General features: G+C 43.1%; 1 protein-coding gene across 2 annotated transcripts; it reads left to right on the plus strand.

The window, feature by feature from the left end:
• Positions 1-1,955: 1,955 nt before the first annotated feature.
• Positions 1,956-22,336, plus strand: PYCR1 (pyrroline-5-carboxylate reductase 1). Of its 2 annotated transcripts, none has more exons than XM_075216797.1 (8): positions 1,956-2,122; positions 8,004-8,115; positions 8,215-8,285; positions 10,175-10,354; positions 13,431-13,652; positions 13,950-14,042; positions 14,127-14,290; positions 21,711-22,336. In XM_075216797.1, the coding sequence occupies exons 2-8, from the start codon at positions 8,049-8,051 to the stop codon at positions 21,874-21,876; spliced, it is 963 nt and encodes a 320-aa protein (XP_075072898.1). In that variant the 5' UTR covers positions 1,956-2,122; positions 8,004-8,048; the 3' UTR covers positions 21,877-22,336. The 2 variants fall into 2 exon arrangements, with proteins under 2 accessions (XP_075072898.1, XP_075072897.1); XM_075216796.1 differs by having other exon boundaries at positions 1,957-2,122; positions 8,031-8,115.
• The last annotated feature ends 392 nt before the right edge of the window (positions 22,337-22,728 follow it).

Raw genomic sequence — 22,728 nt, forward strand, 5'->3', positions numbered from 1 at the left:
TGCATGTGCAGGGACCCCCTGATCATTTACACCCATGCCCATCAGCTAGCCAGGGCTTGAAAAGGAGGTGCACTGTGTACCCTTTGCACCCCACACTACACACAGTGACAGGGGGTTACATGTGCAAATGAGACTTTTGCATTTTTATGTACAAGTGGAAATGGCAGATCCTTTGCTGGTTATAACAGTGTCCTGGGGGATTTTTCTCCTTATTTATTTTTACTACAGTTAGGAGTGGCAGATCAGAAAGTGATGCAGTCTAGTTGGGGAAATGGGAGTGGCATGGAACCATGGAGGGGCGGGGTGGGTTTTTCGGCAACACCCATACCGACATAAGTTAGAGCGACATGACAATTACGATGAAAGCAACAAAGAGTAAATATAGACTTACTATATAATAGACACAGCCCATTCTCCAGAGGCTGTATGGGCGGCACATGTAAATTTCGGGTGGGGTACTATAAAACGATGCTGTAAATCACAACACTACTTACCCCGGCAGGATTGCAGCGAAGACCGCATCGCCGACTCACTGGAAACACAGGCAGCTTGAAACGCAGACTTTACTCACTTGCAGCAGCTGAAGAACTCAGTAGCGTTCGATGACGTCACACTGAAGAGACAGACTGTCATCCGAGCTCCAAAGGTAGTAATTTAAATAGGCGCTGTTTGTACACGGTTCTTTACTAAGCCATATACCTTGTAACGTTGTATATTGGTAAATTTCGACTGTGTAAAATCTATCCAGTCAGAATGCTATCAATTCTAATGGACAGAGTAAGATTGCCGGTTTTAAGGCAGCAAGTGGCCGCAATCCCGGAAGCTAAGCGAATATGCCCCATCACCATCATAATCAGCTATTTATATAGCGCCACTAATTCCACAGCACTGTAACAGAGAACTCACATCACAACGTTTTAGGATCTGGGGCAACACATGTGGTTATGCAAAGTCATATCTACCTACTCTCTACACAATATATCTCTCATATTAGCAACTTCCCCAAACTACTGTACTTTATTTGTCCCTCATAGTGAAATGTGAAGGGAAAATGGTTGTGGGTCAGGTCTGTCACATTAAGGGGCATATTCAATTATTTAGAAGTCCCGCGGTGTTAAAACTATTATAGTTAACACGGTAATTTGTAGCTGGATTTCAGCTTGCGGCTCAGGGAGCTGCGAGCTGAAATCCAGCGAGTAAATTACCGTATTAACTATTTTTCCGCGCACAATTTCCGCGAGATTTTTGGCTTTTTCCGAAATTGAATATGCCCCTTAGGGGCATATTCAATTCTCGGCGTTTTCCACCGCGGAAAAACTATTACCGATATTATGGTAATAGTAAGCGGATTTCAGCTTGCAGTTCCCTGAGCCGTGAGCTGAAATCCTGCAAGAAAAGTACCGTAATACCGGTATTTACGCGCATTTACCATAATGCAGGTAATAGTGTGCACGGCACGTAATTTTGACTACAACGCCAACAATTGAATATGCCTAGGCGTTCAATTACACTGCTGTGCTACGTGCATATCAATTTTGCTTCCATTGAAAAAAACAAACTTGAAATTGTCTCTCAACTGGAAAAAAACTATTTAGACAAACTGCTTGGTAACACCTTCAGCACCCTGCGATGCTTCCAAAAGGCTGCATACAGTTAGGTCACGGGGCAGCCTGCAGACCCAGGAAGGAAGTATTGATTTTCCTCTGTACGTACTTCATGGTCCTCAGTCTCACCATTACCATTCTACCCCCTAGGTGCGCGCCTGGAGCAGCTCTCACAATTTGTACAGCATCTATCTGGTGAAATACGGTAAAGGGGCGGGACCCCCTACTGTAAGCCACGCGTCCAATAGTAAGACCGCCCAGGGGTGGGACAAATGAGAGCAGGCGTGTCCACGTGGCGGGGACATTCGTATAGAGAGCACTAAGAGGGCGGGGCATGTGGGGATTTTTGTTCTCCTAACAAAGTGGTGTCCAATAGGAAGCGAGGGCGTGGTTTCTGCCTGCACCCGGTTAATCGGTACCTGCTGTATTGTGTGACCTGCAGGCCGAGGGTAACGTCAGAGGGAGAGTAAGGATTGTACCCTGCCCGGTGAAGGAGTGAGTGTGGAAGCAGCGATCAGGTAATAGGGGCTGGTGGGAGGACACGTGTCACAGAGTTACATCAGACACGAATCTGTGGAGTTACATCAGACACACATGCTGTAGTTACATCAGACAGCTGTAGAATGACGTAACTATGCTGCCCAATAGTGACGTCTCAGGATGACATCATGGTTACATCTAATAATACAGCCGTCAAATAGGCCTCTACCTGTTTCTAGTGCCATTTGAAGCTATTCTATTGTCATGCAGATATGTCACATTAGAAGAAAAGTCAGATTCCTGCATTTGTTACAGGTATAAAAAAAAGTCAAATCAGCAAAACAGGATGCACCCCTGTGTTCCCAATACTGCAGCTAGAATATAATAGCATAGACTCATGTAGTATGAGCAGCTGTTGGTGCTGGAAGATTAAAACGTCTTATGACATGCTTGACTTGGTATAAATAGCTGGATTGATGTTCAGTATCTCAGACAATGCTAAGTAGTATAGCAGATGAACCGATGATTCTGTCATTATGTCATCATTAACAGATGTGGCACATTTAACATCAGGACCAATGTGTCACATTTGAAGGGAGACTAACCTTGGGAGGTAAATCTGAACATATAATCTTGGAGGTGACAGATTTCACAACTGTATGACATAAATGAGACCTAATCCCCAAATCCCCACAGTTTTATTTTCACTCAGTGACTTGTGTGAAAGTGCAAATCTGATCTGATATGTATAGCCATATACTAGCTAGATCAGTAGGATTACATTGATAAAAACTTCTGTTGTCACAGAGTACGGGCCAGAAATACCACCTTAAAAAAGCTGACCTTTCTTTCTGCACAAAACATCTATAACTGCTGACTCATGTCTTTAAATCTGACACAAAAGTCTTAAAATATGACTGTGCACTTATTTCGTGTCTTAAAAATGATGTAAATTGGCACTTTTTTTTTATTATAATTATTTTGCAGAATCCCAGGGCCGTAACCAGGTTTGTGCGAAATGGGTGACAGCCCAGGGCGCAATGCTAAAAAGGGGTGCAGTTTATGGATATTTTAGGTTAATTTGGTTAAAATTGAAGGCTAGCGCAATGGCAGTTCTCCTTCTCACCCCGAGCGCTAGAATTTTAATTCACGGCTCTGCAGAAACCTCACAATAATAAATCCATTTTTAATTCTAGAGTCACAATGGAGAAAAAAAGCACACTTTCTATACAGTCTTTTCTCTAGCTTACAGACACTTTAACCTTGCACCCAGAGGTGGAACTAGCAAGCTGTGTGCCCCGGTGCAGGTAGGCAGGGAGGAGAGAAGGTGCCCCCGACCCTCTGCATCTGCCATGCAGCGAGCCCCATTATCTCCGTGGGCCCTGGTGCGCTGCACCAATGGTAGGTCCGCCACTGCTTGCACCTGTTTTTATTTTTTAAATGTTGTACTAAGTAATCTATTGATAGGAGGAAACACCTAGATCAATCAAACTTTTTTTTATCTATTTACCACAGCCCCTTGGGCAGTAAAGACATCGGTGGTATCCTTCTCTGGGGGCCCCCAGCGATGCTTCCTGTGACAGGGTGGACCGACTATGCCACCCTGTCTGTTGTTGCTGGGAACCGGCTGGGCTTAGTTTGCCACCGTTCCCTTCCGTTTTCCCAAATGCGCCCTCTATCCGCAGTAGGTGGGGCTTACAATGCTGCCACCACTGGACTCCTTACCAGCATCCAGAACCGGGTTCCTTCTGGGTAACTGTCACTGCTAGGGTACCTCCTTGCTGGTACACCTGGTCTGGTAGCCCTGACCTCTTCCTATGGATCAGGGGTGCTGTGGATGGATCCCCCTAGTCCAGGGGTAGGCAACCTGCGGCTCTCCAGGTGTTCTGAAACTACAAGTCCCAGCATGCTTTGCCAGTAGAAAACCAGCAGATAGGTGGCAAGAAATGCTGGGATTTGTAGTTTCACAACACCTGGAGAGCCGCAGGTTACCTACCCCTGCCCTAGTCTATCACACTGGCCAGAGCTGCTGGGTAGCGGGCAGAGCGTTGGTGCTGGAAAGCTGGGTCCAAACCTCAGACAGCTGGGAACGGATTAGATTTTGGGTCTAATCTGTAGGTCACAGGATTTTAAGCATGGAGAAGTTCTCAAGCGGGTCTTTGAAGCAAGTGATGTTTATTTGCTTTCACATTGGTTGAAGGTACCAGTGATCAGGTCAGATGGAACAAGAATGATACATTCAGTACAAATCAGTGCTGTTTTATACACTTTTGGACACAGCCTCACAAGGCAAGCCAGCCCCCTGAAGTCTGAGTTCATTTTAGTAACAGGATGCAATATGTTTACCCAAACATGGATTTAAATATAATTTACACTTAACAAAATTTACACTTTTCTGCAATATCCTAAATCCCATTGATCTGAGATTTCCTTTCACCTTAACCAGAACACAGGCAACGGCTCCCTGCCGTGCATTCAAGTGTTGGTCACTCACATTGAATACACTTATTTAGCATTTCCTGCTATCCGCAAAACAGACTCCCTCCTTACACAGGGGCGGATCTAGACAATAACTTTATCCGGGGCGATTTTAGGGGGGGCGATTTAGGCCCCGCCCCCTTTCTGATGTCTAATGCTGCCGGCGGCTGCACAGTATGTGCAGGTCCGCTCGGCAGTGACAGTGTGCTGCCCGGCTGCTCTGATTGTGTTTAAAACACAATCAGAGCAGCCGGGCAGCACACTGTCCCTGCTGAACAGACCTGCACAGTGTGCAGCTGTCGGCAGCAAGCCCCTGCTAGGGGGAGCGATCGCCCCCCCCTGGATCCGCCACTGTCCTCACATATGTCTAATTGGAGGTTTCCTCGAGCAAAGTTACAAAAACCACAAACAAGACATTTCCTCACCAAAATACACAAAATACTTCCTCAACAAATGCTTATTGCATCAGGAATGAATACATCAGAAATTAATGCCATTCCTATACAAAGTGCCACACAATATAGTAAAATCAGTACATTGCAATGATATAAATAATCGCCCTGTGCTATTTCCTTTAAATAAATGTATACCATAAGTTATTTATAAGTGGTCCATGGGGAAGTCTATTCATCATGGAAATCAGTGGCACAAGTACTGCCGCCATCCTCCGATTGGCAGGGGTTACTGCAGGAATATAATATATATATATGTTGATAGAAAAAACAAGTAGGGCGCCCAATGTGTAGTATCAGATAGAAATGGGAACGATATAATAAACTGCGTACCGTAAGGATTCCAGGATCATGTAGTATGGTAGGAGTTCCTCTTCAGAGGTAATACCTCCCCCTCGCCCACAGGATGACGACAATGTGGATATATAAAAACACATATAGTGTAGTATGGTTGTGTAATATAACACCAGTTGTGATGAATCCTCCACCACTATCAATAGTGGAAGCCCAAAAACCAAATGGCTTAATATTAAGTATACACCTCCAAATAGAAACAAAAAATCTGCGTACCAGAAATCCTGTCGTATAAGTAGCGTATGTGTGCTCAAGATCAACAGTCTCAGCTCAGAAGGTCAGTAATTTTCCCGCCATTCTACGGATTCCTTAACCGTTACATCCGGGTGTTGTAGTCACATGTAACTGACCTTCTGAGCTGAGACTGTTGATCTTGAGCACACATACGCTACTTATATGACAGGATTTCTGGTACGCAGATTTTTTGTTTCTATTTGGAGGTGTATACTTAATATTAAGCCATTTGGTTTTTGGGCTTCCACTATTGATAGTGGTGGAGGATTCATCACAATTGGTGTTATATTACACAACCATACTACACTATATGTGTTTTTATATATCCACATTGTCGTCATCCTGTGGGCGAGGGGGAGGTATTACCTCTGAAGAGGAACTCCTACCATACTACATGAGCCTGGAATCCTTACGGTACGCAGTTTATTATATCGTCCCCATTTCCATCTGATACTACACATTGGGCGCCCTACTTGTTTTTTCTATCAACAGTTACTCCAATTCCTCCGGATTAACCATCTGGACAGAAGTCACCTGCGGCTGCCGCTCTTAAATTGAGCAATATGTGTTTTTCTATTATGGGACTGATCATCTGGTACATTTTTATACCAATTATATAAATTGGTGGTTACAGTGTGGTTGCTAGCGCCTTATTATATTGATTTTGTGCATATATATATATATATATATATATATATATATATATATATATATATATATATATATATATATATAATTATAGAGTGAGTGAGTGTGTGTTACTGGAACTGGAAGCCTGAGTCCGGGCTTCTAGTTCCAGTGCACATGCACTAAATGGCTGGATATCATTCAGTCTGGCCACCTATATGTGTGGTCCAACTGAACAATTATTCTTAACTCTTTGGTCAAGGGGCAGGATTTCCCCATGTGTGACCACTTAAAAGAGGTGACCCCACACAAACGCCACAAGAACTTCATTGTTAAACTAGAAAATGTAAAATCTTATTCAAATAGTTTTACAGATCACGAAACATATGTTGACCATGGTTTTGGATGTAGAAGATGGGTCATTTCATTCAGTAATTCTCCTGTACATGCAATGTATATTTGTTGCCTCAGTCAAGTGGGAGGAATATCCAAATAAGCTCGGTGCCTGGCAGGGGATGAGCAGGACCTCTTCCAAAATGCAAATGTAGATGGAAACTTTTACCAGCTCACTGTGGTACTTCAGAATTAACAAATCTTTAAGTAATGATGAGAAAAATGATTTAATTTAATTATTGTGGTGTCTATTCCGTGTGGCAACATTCCATTGTCTGTCAAATGTCTTAATTGTTTATCATCTAATATCCACATTGGGGAGCAGATCTCGGCTTCAGTGTTACATTACTAGTGTATAAGTTGTTGCATTTAGTCTTAGATGGTAATAATAGTAGAAAGTATATAATTTGAGGCGCCATCACCATTGGTTATAATGGAAACGTAGTTTGGTATCTATGCAGCATGCATTGGAATCATTGGTCCTTATCATATTATGAATATTCTGTCTAACAGACATACCCGTTTTGGTTTCACATATGCCACAATCCCTCTGGTTACTGCATTTATATCCATGGCCTTTATAGCATCAAGCTCTTAACGTGCTCCAAGCAACATGGCAGCTTGCAACTGGTATTACTAGATGCAGATAGGAACAGAATTCCACACACATTTTACTCAACAGCTAAAGTAAGACAAAGTAAAAGAAAAACAACAACCTTTAAATATGGTATAAAGAAATAATGTGATCAGCTGCACGTGAAACCTTATGCATGGCATATCTTCAACATGGCTTACTGTACATAACATACCAGCTATGTACACTAAGTATATTCGCAGTGACAGGAGGCAGAAAGCAACACACCAGACAACATTCCACTCTGTTGGCAGAGATGTCCCTAACCCTCGTTCTAATCGTTGACCTGAGTTGCACTTGCCTTGAAAGTGCTGTATGTGCTTTTTAGCAGTGTTTGCTGTGTCTGCGTGCACACATCATGCTGGATGAGTGATTCAGGGTGGCCAATGTGAGCAGGTTATCAGGTAGTAAGATAAATGTTATTTCTTTACAGTCTCGGTGTGTCTGCACAATTAATCATTAATTGGTAATAAACAGTCTTAACAAGGAGCACACAGAAGAAACAATTATACTTTGATATTTATAAGTGGTACTTTGTATCACTTATAAAGATAAGATAACTTATAAGATAACTAGTACGATAAAACCATGGAAGGTATGTGTATATATACAGACACTGCACAAGTGATTACCTGTTTGTAAGTGGACGCTTTACAGTTTACTGTTGCTGATGTGCAGTGTTTTACTGCTGATTGTGTACAGTCGTACATTCTGTACACAGCTGTTTCACATTGTACTTTCTTTCAGCTGATCTGATTTGTGCTCATTGTCTAGATCAGACCAAGAACCATTATGAGTGTGGGATTCGTAGGTGCCGGGCAGCTCACCTATGCCCTTGTGAGGGGCTTCACGGCAGCAGGTATGTTTCAGTGGTGTTACTGATATAACACTATTTAGCTGTATGTATCTGGGCAACAGGCCAATCAATTACTATTAATGATCACGTCTCTTCTTGCAGGGGTATTGGCTGCACACAAGATCACCGCCAGCTCCCCTGACACGGATCTGCCCACTGTGGCTAGACTAAGGGTGAGATGCAGATTTTAAAATGCCCACCAAAGATATGACTGCTATGTATTGCAAGGTTTAAACTAGCATAATACATCACAAGTGATGGTAATATATGTATCAACTCCTGTAAATAATATCTTTATAAATGGTGAGTTCTGATGTCATCACTTTTGGTGTTCATTAGGAATACTTGTGTATTGTAAATAACTACGCTATGACTACTGTACATTTTTATGGATATTAAGTCACTTCAAGTATCTGGAACCTCTATAAAGACAGCTAGCATAAGGCCTCGTGTTTTTTAGTCTCAGACCTTATTGATGACTTCTAATATCCATGTGATTTATAGTAGGTGGTGCATTGTTGCATACATAATAAACAACTGAGGTTTAAGGTATAATATAATAGGTACATTTGTAATGTAATAATTGCAATATTTATTTCAAACATTTCCTGAATTATAAGGCATAACAAACATCCTAATGCAGATATAAGGCTATGTGCAGTATAATTTGTGTCCCTACAGTCTTCTGGGCCTAGATAGTTTATACTGGATATAGTGAGTCAATAACTTCTCAACCTTATATGATATCTGGTATCTAGGGAACTGGGAGATTAAGGGAATTAAGCTTCACTAATGCAGAATATGTGTGCTATGTCCATATGTCTCTTCATATGTAGCTAAAGTTTAAGGTGCTATCTATGAGTTGTTGTCAAAGTGAGTCTCATTAAATAATACCATCAATAATAACATTGCTGTGTGACTAACGGTTACCCCATGCTTACTTTTAGTTGCAAAGTGCACTTACATGTCTGTTGAACCCAAACGCTGGGTGGATGGAGATCTGACAAGTGTGATCACACACGGGACACAATTAGTGTAGTTGAATGATGAACACACATATGGTCAAATCTCCGTTATCATTCAAACAAAGTTTTTGCTAGTCCTGATTGACATCAGAACAATTAAATGATAATAGTAATTGGTAGTTGTCTTTGGGCCCATAAAATACTGTTATTTTTGGTCCTTTGTACATAAGACAAGCAGAATGGAGTGTATAGAGCACCTTAACAATTACACATCTATCTCTGTTGTCCTATTTGTCACTGCTAGCTAATAAATTTACAGCGCTCATTAAACTCCAGGGTTATTTCCAGGTGAAAGCATTTTATTGGTACAGTGAACAGAATAGATTGAGCAACAATACAGAAGTTGAGGTCATCTGCAGGTAACATCCAGTAGTACTGTCTGCACAAAGTTCAAGACACCGCTCACCTATATAAATCCGCGCAGTCAGCATAAAAATATGTTAAACAGGATTCGCCCAGTTCTAAATTATTTAATTGGTGCCTCAGAATCCGATACAAAAAAAATACAGATCCACCTCCTTATACCTTGACTTACATGGCCTTTTGTTCTTGTGTATTTTCTTGTCTTCTCTTGTTTGTGTTTTTTATTTTTTTTCCCCACTTGGAAAAGTTAAAGAATTGAAAATTAAAATACACCACCAACTTGCTCTAAAATTTATTTTCTTTAGCTATTATACATTGTTGATACAATGTATAATAGTTGTATTATTATTACTACAGGGTGGTGCGAGTACAGTGAGCTCAACTTTTGTTGAGGGGTTTCTCACTAGCAAAGGAGATAGCTGAGGAATGTTAAGCCTGGTGAAGGGATCGGGGAAGGGAAGCTGGCTGAGCGAAATGTGGTAGAGTGTGAGGCTGGATTTGGGGATTGTCAAGGAGTGTGAGGGTTGGTAAGTGGTCACAGAGGTTTGATAGGTCAGGTTAAGTGTTTGCAAAATAGTCTGGGGTATGATACAGTGTGGTAAATGTGTAAAGTTGACTTCAGCGTGATCTGATGATATGAGGGAGATTTAAATTTTTAAATATTCTATTTTCAGAAAATTGGTATAAATTTCACCACCAGTAACAAAGATACAGTGAAGAACAGTGATGTCCTTTTCCTGGCTGTAAAACCTCCAATTATACCCTTTGTTTTGGATGAGATTGGCTCTGACATCGAGGACCGTCATGTGGTCGTATCATGTGCCGCTGGTGTTACAATCAGCTCTATTGAGAAGGTAATAGTAGTTTGAGCAGCTCGGAGACCGCAATGACATAGTTGTCCGTGTCAGCTAATGGCTTTTGGATAAGGCCCTATACCAGTGGCGGTCACCCTGGTCCATATCGCATATTTTTTTATAGCAATGTTAGAAACAGGAGCTCTACACTCCGTTTCCATGGCAGCCCGATCCCCGGTGGTCTAGTGATTGGAGGAAGTGGGGCAGGACTCCAGTGTCCAAAATGCACTACTGCATATGCTCCTCAAACCAGAAGTTTGGCTTTCGCGCAGAGTCTTGCATTAGTGCCGCAGTGACCGAATGCATCTAGTAGCTGCTGCGTACATATTCCTTAGGACTGGGCTTAACTTTATTCACACTTTTGGGAGGATTTCCCATTAACCAGTGCTAGTCATAGGTACAGACTGGAGGCACCTAATAAGCATATTATACTTCATACTTATACTTAATGTAAGTATAAGAGAGTCTGTCCACCACAACAAGAAGTATATCCTGCATGGACGTGCAAAGACTGTGTCACAGAGGGTTACAGTGCATACCAACAACCTGCATGTATATATATGTGTATACAGTAACCTGTATATGCAAGACTGCAGAGATTGACTTTTTCAAATAGGCTTTTGCAACTAGCTGATGCGTATATAGTTAAATACAATAACCTTCCCCTCTAAAAATTACTTTGCACTTACGCTAAGTTGAGTTACTGCGGCATCGGTGGGCGCTAAGGAAATTTTACCATCAACCAACATACAAAAGTGGACGCTAGGTATTAAAAGGTTAAAGACCCCTGCCCTATACAGAATAATAAAACGCAAACTCAAATAAAACGCAAGGATGCACCTGCTCGCAGGTATAGGAAAATGACACATCATGTATATGTAATTATAATAGTCTCATAAGTACATATTAGATTAATATCAGAAAGTTAAAAGATAATAAAACGTAACTTTTATACAGGACTCTCCTGAGGTCATGTCTGGCGTAATCCAATTCTCTTGGACAAGCCTCTTGTCTGTCTTTAACTGGTCCTGTCTCTTGGCTCTTGTGCCACACACAGTGGCCTCACATTACACCCTCTACTGAGATGTACATGGGTCTGGAGCAGATTCCAAAAGACTTTGTGTGAACAGGTTGAAGATTAGCACTACCTAGCCTTCAACCATCACAACAAAGTTTCCATACCTTGACAGAACTGTAGGTTGACCGTGTATTTAAAGGTCAGCCACACGAGCCCTTTCTTCATAGGGTTCATCTGCATGTACGCTATATGGACAAAAGTATTTGGCCACACCTGTTAATTATTGAATTGAGGTGTTTCATTTAGACCCATTGCCAGAGGTGTATAAAACCGTCACAAAGCGGAAGACCATGTAAAATCACACAGTGGGATCAACGCCAGCTAAGGCGCATGGTGCGTAAAAGTCACCAACGCTCTGCTGATTCCACAGCTGAAGAGTTCCAAGCTTCCACCTGTTGGTGTAATGGTCAAGCATCCGAATACATTTGTCCATATATTGTATCTGCATTTCTGGTCACTAAACTGTGAACACAGCTCAGACTGGAAATACAACACGATACAGAGAAAGTCTAAGGCGCTCCCATCAGTGTCCTATTATTACAAGAAAAACTGGTATTATTTACAGGAAGTCTGCTGTGTACAGGAACACGTATACTTTCACAATCCTATGTCAAATATCTTCCATTCCTCCTGCAACTTTCACACATGTATTTTCATATTGTTACTAGTAGTTCTTGGCTATAAACCAACCTATATTTTAGGTTTATTTGTCCTTTACCGGCCAATACACAGCCTTGGGAAAAGTATTAGGGATGTTGCACATCCAGGATTTGGGTTGGGATTCATCACAATCTTAAGTTGGTCCTTTCCACCTGATTCCTTACTCCCTGCAATTGTAGTGCACAGGACAAAGATAGCTCGCTTCCAGGAGCTACAATAATTTATAACATTGGTTACTTAACCTGATACTGCTTTATTCTTAATATGCAAATAAGGATCTGATTTTGTTCGATAATTGTTCAAATCCTAAAATATGGGACTTGAAGCACCACTAGTATGTACACTTTCAGACCACAGTTCTTAAATAAGTGCACCTATGCGTGTGTGTATGTATGTGTGTGTATATATGCACTGACCTACTAAATTCTTAGTGTGTGTGGGGAAAAAAAACAAAAAGGGCTGAAATTTGGCATACTAAGATGTTTTTAATTTGTTAATTGTTAAAAATGTTTATAAAGATTTAAAAAAATATATATTTCTTGAAGGAGAAGTGACAGTTGGGAGTGGTTGGTGGTTGCCGGGAGTGACAGTGGAGAGTGGTTGGTGGTTGCTGGGGGTGACAGAGTGAGAGGAGTGTGATACTCAGGACCGCTGAGAGAGATCCCTGTGTCTGGATAGACATCTGGATAGATGTGGCGATGAAAATGAAGGATGAGGTGATGGAGAAGAATGATGAGGTGGTGACATGTGGACAAAACCACGTTAAAAAAGGGCGCTTACGTCGGGAAGTAACGCTCTTCCCCTGAGGAGGACTGGGCTATGGCCCAAATGCATGACAAGAACCTTTTTAACACCTTAAGTAGCTTGATTTGACTAGAATGTATGAGTATCATGCACGGGTTAACGTGTGTGTGTGTGTGTATATATATATATATATATATATATATATATATATATATATATATGTATGTATGTGCATCCCAGATCGGATAAGTTGTGCCCTGTTTTTTATATTTACAACCACATGATACATAACAAAGCATAAATCTCTAATCCAATAGGCATCATACTTCCGTTTTGATGTGTGTATACTCTTACATTCTGCACATTACATTTACAGTACATTGTTTTCTCTCCTTCATTTTTAACGTATTTAACTTTTTCTATACTCCCGAATGTGCCTCTTTTGCTCAATTCCTAATGTCTTCCTCTCCTACCTCGACTGCCTGACATGTCTTTCAGTCCTGTATTCTCACAACTCAGGATATGGTATTTTCCAGTTCTCTCTCTCTCTCTCTCTCCTCCCTCACACTTTGTAATCCTTCCCCATCTTCACAGAAACTGAGTACCTTTCACCCAGCTCCCAAAGTAATCCGCTGCATGACCAATACTCCTGTAATTGTGCGAGAAGGGGCCACAGTGTATGCCACAGGGACCCACGCAGATTTGGAGGACGCAAAGCTACTGGAACAGCTGATGCAGAGTGTGGGCTTCTGTATAGAGGTGGAGGAGGACCTCATTGACGCAGTGACAGGACTGAGCGGAAGTGGGCCTGCTTATGTGAGTCTAACCAGGAGACAAGAATGTGATCAAGAGTTCAATAAAAGTGTTGGGAAACATGATGACAGGGTTTAGTGGTCACTTTTACTTATTAGCAATATATATTGGCATATGCTCTGATCCATTTTTAGCAGGTGATTTTCATATGTAACAATAGCTCATTTTGGGGTACATGGAAAGATTTGGGTGAATTTATATTGTTCTGATTTACCCTTTAGGAGTGTTAGGGGGTATGTACACATTAATTGCAGAATACCATCATTCTATCATTTATACATGTGTTGGCGTTTCTCTCAGGCATTCACAGCCCTGGATGCACTTGCAGATGGAGGGGTGAAGATGGGTCTTCCCAGGCGTCTTGCAGTTCGCCTTGGAGCTCAGGCTATGCTGGTCAGTATGGGCTTCTCCCTGTTTTACAACAGTCTCTCTTTTTCTTAAAGAAAGTCAGGATGCTAGTGCTGTGATCTTTTACAGGGGGCTGCAAAAATGCTTCTGGAATCGGAGCAACACCCCGGTCAGCTGAAGGATAATGTGTGCTCACCAGGAGGGGCGACCATTCACGCTCTGCACTTCCTGGAAAGCGGAGGATTCCGCTCCCTACTCATCAATGCTGTGGAGGCATCATGTATCCGAACCAGGTAAGCATTCATCCAGTGTTATGAGGATAATGCTCCATGAGAGTCTCCTTAGTTAGATCTATTCCCAGAAGTGGGATTTACATTCTCATCTCAATATCCTGACTAAATTTACATCACAAGTTCTTGGGTTATTTTGCCCTGAGAACATACATTTGACCTAAAAGTTGGGTTTATTTTGGGGGGTTTTTTCTACAGGAAAACATAGGAAGAATACATTATTCATTACTTATAATCCTATTTACTTACATATTTCCATTTATTTATATGTCAAACTGAAATAACATCCATACAGAACTGTGCAACAACAGTGCCATCATGTGGCCAAACAGTCTGATAATAAATTAAGTATTTTTTTAATACCAAAAAGCTCAGCTATGTTGTTACTATAGCAACCAGATATGTGTTTCAATCGGGTTAATGCAATACAGACCAAATGTCTGGTTGCTATAGGTTACATTTGCTGCAGGTACTTATTAACATTTATCTATGCAGTTCTGATATGTTTTACAGTGCTTTACAGTCATTACAGACCATTTTATTTTTGTACCTCAGTCTGGTCCCCTCTGGACCTTTATAATGTAATTTCTCTATCACAGGCACAAACACATACACCATGCCTAATTAAGTCATAAGGCTTGTGAAGAAAACAGGAATAAGAGGAAAGCCATGCTAACATGCAGAGAACATTCAATATCAGCCAGATAGTCTTATCGCACACTTTGGGAACCGCCGGTCTAGCCTGTACCTTTATTTAGGCTGACAATCTGCCAGTAATATACTATTAATTAGAACAAAAAATAATATTTTTTTATTTATAAAGAAACATCTTCTGATGTGCTGTAGAGAGTAAGTAGAACATACGGGACACTACAACAATGACATCCATTTTAACATTACAGAAACAAAACACCATAGTAAGGAGAAACCTACACAAGAGGTGAGGGAACATGTGAGTGTGTGCTGTAAATCAAATTACTTTGTGATTCTCGGCCTTCTGTTAGTGGCGTCCCGGCCGTCTCCGTGACGACCGGGTTGTCAGTTCCGGCTCCCTCGTCCTGGTTGCCTAGGCAACAAACGGGACGCTTCAGGCTCCCTACTGCCGCGCGCGGCCAGCTGTCAAACAGCTGGGTGGGCGTGCGCAGGGCTGTTTAGGCTCAGCCAATTATAGCTGATTAGTTGAAAATGCAGCTGGGCGCTAAGCTCTTTCATTGGCAGCAGTGCCAGTAATTAATTATGCAAACCCTGGGAGTACTTGCAGGGCTTTGCCCTGATTGGCCCTTAGTACTATTAAAGGCAGTGAGGACTGAGCCTCACTGCTGGTTATAGCATTCTGTTTCAGTATTGCTGCCTGCTTCTGTGCTGTGTTGGTGTTTATCCATAGATTGCTTTCCCGCGTATGACCTCTGCCCGTTCCTGGACTCTGAATCTTTGCCTGTGACCCTGACCTTCTGCCTGTATCCGGATTCTGAACCTTTGCCTGTGGCCCTGACCCAGCTAGTACCTGACGTCTCCAACTGTGCTCTGTCCAGTCCGCAGATCTCTGGCCTGTCTGTACTCTGTGTATTACCTCCTGTACCTGTGCGCTGCCGTGTGAACATAAACTTGTACTACACTGAGTGTAAGTCCTGGGGGCATCCGAGTACCTGTGAGCATAACCAGTCTCTATGGGAAAGGCGGCTGCTATAGGTGAAGACCTCTTCTGCTATAGTTCTACAAGTTTATGCTGCACTGGTAGCCATAACATTATAACCGACCCAAGAAGATTGGAGGTAATTCTGTCATGGACGACAGCTAGCCGGTCCTGGCGAATCAGATCCAGGCCTTGTCACAAGTTGTACAGAGTTTATCTCATTGCTTGTCAGCACAAGAAGAGTCCTTCAGAAATCCGCAGGTTCAACAGGCCTCCTCTGGAGTCTTTACAGAGCTGAAACTGAACCTGCCCAATCGATTCTCTGGAAGCAGATCTACCTTCTGCAACTTTAAGGAGAGTTGCAAGTTATACTTTCGGCTGAGACCACGCTCCTCTGGCTATAAAAACACCAGAGAGTCTGTATCATAATCTCCTTACTCCAGGGCGATCCCCAGTCCTGGGCCTTCACCCTTCCACCAGCGAGTCCCTCCTTACAAACCGTGGCTGCCTTCTTCCAGGCCTTGGGTCTGCTGTATGACGACCCAGACAGAGTGGCCTCAGCTGAGTCCCATCTTTGGGCATTAAGGCAAGGATGTCACTCTGCTGAGGAGTATTGTGCAGAAATCCGGCGGTGGTCAACCGATAGTGAGTGGAACGATCCAGCGCTGCGGAGTCAGTTCTGCTTAGGCTTTACGGAACAAATCAAGGACTCCTTAGTTCAGTATCCTACGCCAACCTCACTTAAAAGTTTGATGCAACTTGTAACCAAAATTGATCGCCGAATCAAGGAGAGAAAAGCTGAAGGAGAGTCATTTATACCTCCTTGGTCACCACCAGGGCTGGTTCTACCTTTCTGGACACCCCTGAACCCATGCAGTTGGGCGCTTACCGTCTGCCTCCTGAAGAACATTCCAGATGGCGCTCTCTGGGTCTCTGCATGTATTGTGGTCAATCGGGCCACCTAGTTCGTTCCTGTCCTATCAAGTCGGGAAACACCTAAACCTAAGCGCTGATGAAGAGGTGTGCTTAGGTCTCCAAGTAATCTTTTCTCCAGAAAATTCCTTGTTAGTTCCCGAACGCTTAGTCTTCAGAGATTATTTTACAGAGGTGTCAGCCTTCCTCGATAGTGGTGCAGCAGGTAGCTTTCTGGATATCCACTTGATTCAGATGCTTGGTATTCCGGAAATCAAACTGGGTTCGAGCATTACCGCTTGCGGCTTGGATGGTAACCCCTTGGTTGGGGGCAGAATACTCGCTAAGACTCCATTGGTTCGCTTATCTGTAGGAGCCCTCCATACGGAGGAGCTCTCATTCTTCCTGATCACCTGTCTCTCCACTCCATTGATTCTGGGGTATCCTCGGCTTCAAAGTCATAATGCCCTTATAAACTGGAAAAAGGGTGAGATCGTCTGTTGGAGTGCAGAGTGCTCTTCCACATGCTTGACCCTACCTTTTAGAGTTCTACAGCCCAATCCGGAATTGTTACCTGCACCTTACCAGGACTTCGGTGATGTGTTCTGTAAAAAGGCTGAATCTCTCCCACCTCATCGGGACTTTGACTGTGCTATTGATCTCGTACCTGGCTCTAAATTGCCCAAAGGGCATCTGTATTCCTTATCTGTCCCAGAGACCCAAGCTATGGAACAGTATGTCGAGGAGAACCTGAAAAAAGGATTTATCCTCCCTTCCAAATCTCCAGTAAGAGCTGGATGTTTTTTCGTGGCCAAAAAGATGGCAGTCTGAGACCCTCCCTCCACGGCCTGAATAAAATCACGGTCAAAAACACATATCCCTTGGCATTAATTTCCATTTTATTTGACCAGCTCAAATCTGTCACCATCTTCTCAAAGATTGACCTCCAAGGTGCTTATAACCTTATACGCATCAGAGAGGGAGACGAGAGGAAGACGGCCTTCAATACTCACTACGGACATTATGAGTATCTGGTGATGCCGTTCGGGTTGTGCAACACCTCGGCAGTCTTCCAAGACCTAATCAACGACGTCTTACTTGAATTTCTGGGGAAAACAGTTTAGTTTATTTGGATGACATTTTAAATTACTCTCAATCCTCGTCTCAGCACCGCCAACAAGTTCAGGAGGTTTTGGAGAAATTGTGTCAACACCATCTTTATGCAAAATTGGAAAAATGCGAGTTCAAGGTCTCCACCTTCTTAGGATCTCATCATTTGGTTTCTCCACGGACCCCAGTAAAGTTCAAGCAATCCAGGACTGGGACCTCCCTACTAACTTGAAAGCAATTCAAAGATTCCTTGGCTTTGCTAACTACTAACTTTATTCCCTGGTTGCTCCTATCACCGCTCTCACCTGGAAGGGTGCTAACATGGCTAATTGGTCTCCAGAGGCATTGGCTAGCTTTTCTGTCCTTTTTAAAGCCGTCTTCACGTCTGCACCCATTCTTAGGCACCCAGACCCAGAACTCCAGTTTATTGTGGAAGTGGATGCCTCAGATGTAGGAGGAAGCGCCATTCTTTCTCAAAGAGATCCACAAAGTAAGAAATTGCATCCTTATGCATATCTCTCCTGGAAATTCTCGTCAGCTGAGATTAACTATGAGGTTGGTAATCCCGAACTGTTGGCCATCAAGTAGGCCCTTGAAGAGTGGCGGCATTGGCTAGAAGGAGCAACCCATGTCATACCAATCTTCACTGACCACAAAAACCTCCAGTATATTCAGACTGCCAAAACCCTAAATCTCCGGCAGGCCCGCTGGGCTTTGTTTTTAACTTCATCATCACATTTCATCCATGTTCAAAGAACATCAAAGCTGACTCTTTGTCCCGGAGCTTCATGGCATTTCCTCCTGACCCGCAACCTATTATTCCCTCGTCTTCCATTCATATCGGTCTAACTCAAGATCTTGGGGCCACACTCTGCCAGTTCCAGAAGACTGCTCCAGTTCAGACTCCAAATAAATTGTTTGTTCCGGTTCATCTGAGGAAGTCAGTCCTTGTTGAATGCCACGACAACCGCTCAGCAGGTCATCCAGGAATCAAAAGGACCATCAAAATACTTTCCCCTTGGCTTTGGTCACCCACCTTGTCTTCGGATGTGGAGAACAACGTCCGCGCCTGCCCAAAATGTGCCAGAAACAAATCCTCTAGGAACCGTCGTCCTGGTCAATTGCTACCCTTGCCTACTCCGAGCAAGCCTTGGACCAATCTTTCTATAGACTTTATTGTCGACCTCCCATGGTCCTCGGGGCATAACACAATCTGGGTGGTCGTTGACCGTTTCAGCAAAATGGCACACTTTGTAACATTTCCCAAGCTGACGGATGCCAGAAGCTTGGTCACTTTATTCATTGCACATATTTTCCATCTCCACGGCCTTCCGGAAGACATTGTCTCAGATTGAGGGTCCCAGTTTATAGCAGAGTTCTGGAGGTCTTTTTGCAACTCCTTCTGGATCAAAATCAGTTTGTCTTCAGCTTACCACCCACAATCAAATCGTCAGACGGAAAGAAACAACCAATCCCTGGAACAGTTCCTGCGCATATGTTTCCAAGTTTCATGACAACTTGTCCTCTCTCTTACCTTGGGCGGAGTTTGCATATAATAATTCTTGCCATTCTGCAACACATACAACCTCGGGTTCCACCCGAAAGTGAACTCCTTCTCCTCTGTTGTTTCCGCTGTGATTCGGGGACTCTTGCCTTTACATCTCGGCTAAAGTCCGTCTGGAAAAAGGTGCACTCCGCACTACGTCGAGCTTCTTACAAGTCTCAATCCTTTGCTGACCGTCATCGTGGTCCGTGTTTATTGAAAGTGGGGTGTCGAGTGGTTGTCTACACGGAACATCAAATTGAGGCAACCCTGTAGGAAAGTAGGACCCCAATTCATTGGACCCTTTACAATTGAGAAAAAGATTAACCCAGTGACATTCAGACTTAAGCAACTACCACCTTTAAAAATTCCCTGCACCTTCCATTGCTCTCCTCTTAAAAAAAAAAAAAGCTGTGTCCCCTAGCAAGCTCGATCAGCCTCCTTTAAATAGGCCTCGGCCTCTGCCTCTGCTTGTGAATGGTGATCATCATCATCATTTATTTATATAGCGCCAACATATTCCATAGCGCTTTAGATCATGAGTTCATCGTAAAAAGAATTCTGGACTCAAGAAAAGTTCAAGGTCAGGTCCAGTTCCTAGTGCACTGGAAGGGTTATGGCCCAGAAGAGCGATGTTGGATACCACAGAGGCGTCTCCACGTTGAGAGGCTCATTAAAGAAATTTTTTTTTTAAATTTCCCACGAAACCTGGATGTCTGGGTTCCTTGACCCCTCCTCAAGGTGGGGGGGTACTGTCAGCAGCCACGGGCACCGCCGCGACTCTCTGTCTTCTGTTAGTGGCGTCCCGGCCGTCACCATGACGACCGGGGTGTCACTTCCGGCTCCCTCGTCCTGGTTGCCTAGGCAACAACCGGAACGCTTCAAGCTCCCTGTGGCCGTGCCCAGCCAGCTGGGTGCGTGCAAGGCTGTTTAGGCTCAGCCAATTATGGCTGATTAGTTCAAAACGCAGCTGGGCACTCTGCTCTTTCATTGACAGCAGTGCCAGTAATTAATCATGCATACCCTGGGAGCTTTTGCTGGGCTTTGCCCTGATTGGCCCTTAGTACTATTTAAGGCAGTGCGGACTGAGCCTCACTGCTGGTTATAGCATTCTGTTTCAGTATTGCTGCCTGCTTCTGTGCTGTGTTGGTGTTTAAGCGTAGATTGCTTTACCGTGTATGACCTCTGCCCGTTCCTGGACTCTAAATCTTTGCCTGTGACCCTGACCTTCTGCCTGTACCCAGACTCTGAACCTTTGCCTGTGACCCAGATCTTCTGCCTGTACCCGGACTCCGAACCATTGCCTGTGGCCCTGACCCAGCTAGTACCTGACCTCTCCACCTGTGCTCTGTCCAGTTTGCAGATCTCTGGCCTGTCTGTACTCTGTGTATTACCTCCTGTACCTGTGCGCTGCCGTGTGACCATAAACTTGTACTACACTGAGTGTAAGTCCTGGGGGCATCCGAGTACCTGTGAGCATAACCAGTCTCTACGGGAAAGGCGGCTGCTATAGGTGAAGACCTCTTCTGCTAAAGTTCTACAAGTTTATGCTGCACTGGTTGTCATAACAGTGAGAAGTTAAACAGATCAGATGAGTGGAGCAAGTTACAATCGAGTCCGGTTATGTGCTTATGTGAAGAGCTTTGAGGCATCATTTAAAAGGTTGGCGACTGTGAAGGGCGCAACTATCAGCGCCAGAGCTGCTGTAGGCGGAGACTGAGACCAAGCGGAAGGTAACTGACATGGGTGCGCAGATGATGGTGTAGGCAGGAAACACAAGGAAAGAGGGCCCTGCCAATTAGCGTTTACAATCTAGACCAGCGTTTGTCAAACCCACTCCTCGTGGCCCCCTAACAGTGCATGATTTCCATATCTCCTTGCTGGAGCACAGGTGTATTCATTACAGCCTGACACATTCTAACAGATCCACAGGTGGTATAAATATTTCCATTGTCACCTGGAAAACATGCACTTGACTGGGTTTGAGAAACGCTAATCTAGAGGACAGAAGAATAATTTGCAATGCCATCACCAGTTTAAATATTTATAGGTCCAGTACAATAAAAGTGTAGGTATTGGTAACATAGTATGGCATTGGTAACATATCCCTTCCCTACTAATACACCTATGTGGCACTCATCATACTACCATGTTAAATATCAAACACCTTTTTCTAGCTTGTTACTGTCCCAGTTTGCTAAAAAGTTCTCTCACCTGCAAAACAGGGAGCTACAGATTTATGCAGACCAGGAGAAGATCCCAGCCGCTGCCATCAAAAAGACGACTCTGAGCAAAGTGCAACAAGAATCCCCCTTGGTTTCAACGGCTTCCCAGGGAAACAAAGTCAGTTTCTTCAACAACAAGTCAGCAGTGGGAGTAAAGAAATTCTAAGGTCACCCAGCGATCCAGACAAACCAAAGCTGTGGAGAGAGGGGTGATGTGTGTTTGAGGGGGGAAGGAGTCTTTGATTCTTACTATTGTTTCCATTATTTTTACTATTTTTATCACATCCCCAAAAAAATGTTATTTAAAACAGAAAATATTGTTACTATTTTTTACCTTACCAGTTTGTCCGTATCCAGCAATGCTAAAGACTTCAATCAATGAGCTAAAAAAAAAAACTTGTGATGCTTTACATGAAAAAGCTTCTACTAGGATTTACAAATACAGGTAGAATTTTTTTTTTACAGCTACAAATGCTTCAGGTTAGGTTGTGACTCAGAGGGGATATTTTTCCCTATGCACCCCTGATCCCCTGTCTTAAGTATTTTTAAAGAGAACCTGTCACATTTCTAATTTTATCAGGATGTAATGTGTAGTTTAATTGAATAAAGAATATGACTTTAATTTTCATGGTGTTATTTGTAGTCACATTTATTGAAAATAAGGCGGGGGGGTATTAAATGTTCATAAATAAACCCCGACCCAGCGCTTGTATCACTGCCTCTAGTAAATGAAATTTCTTGATGCTCTCTTTCAGATCAGCAATTCTATATAACATGTAAAAAAAACCTTTCACTAGTAAGCATTTAGAAAAGGGGTAAATGTATCAAGCTGAGAGTTTTTTGGCGGGTTCTAAAAACCAATCAGATTTTAGCTATCATTTATTTAGTACATTCTACAAAATAATAGCTAGAACCTGATTGGTTGCTATAGGCAACATCTCCACTTTTCAAACCTGCCGGAAAACTCTCAGCTTGATACATTTACCCCCTAAGCTTCTTACTGACTACTCCTATAAAG

This window comes from Mixophyes fleayi, chromosome 6, assembly GCF_038048845.1.
Source record: "Mixophyes fleayi isolate aMixFle1 chromosome 6, aMixFle1.hap1, whole genome shotgun sequence".
Taxonomy (NCBI): Eukaryota; Metazoa; Chordata; class Amphibia; order Anura; family Limnodynastidae; genus Mixophyes; species Mixophyes fleayi.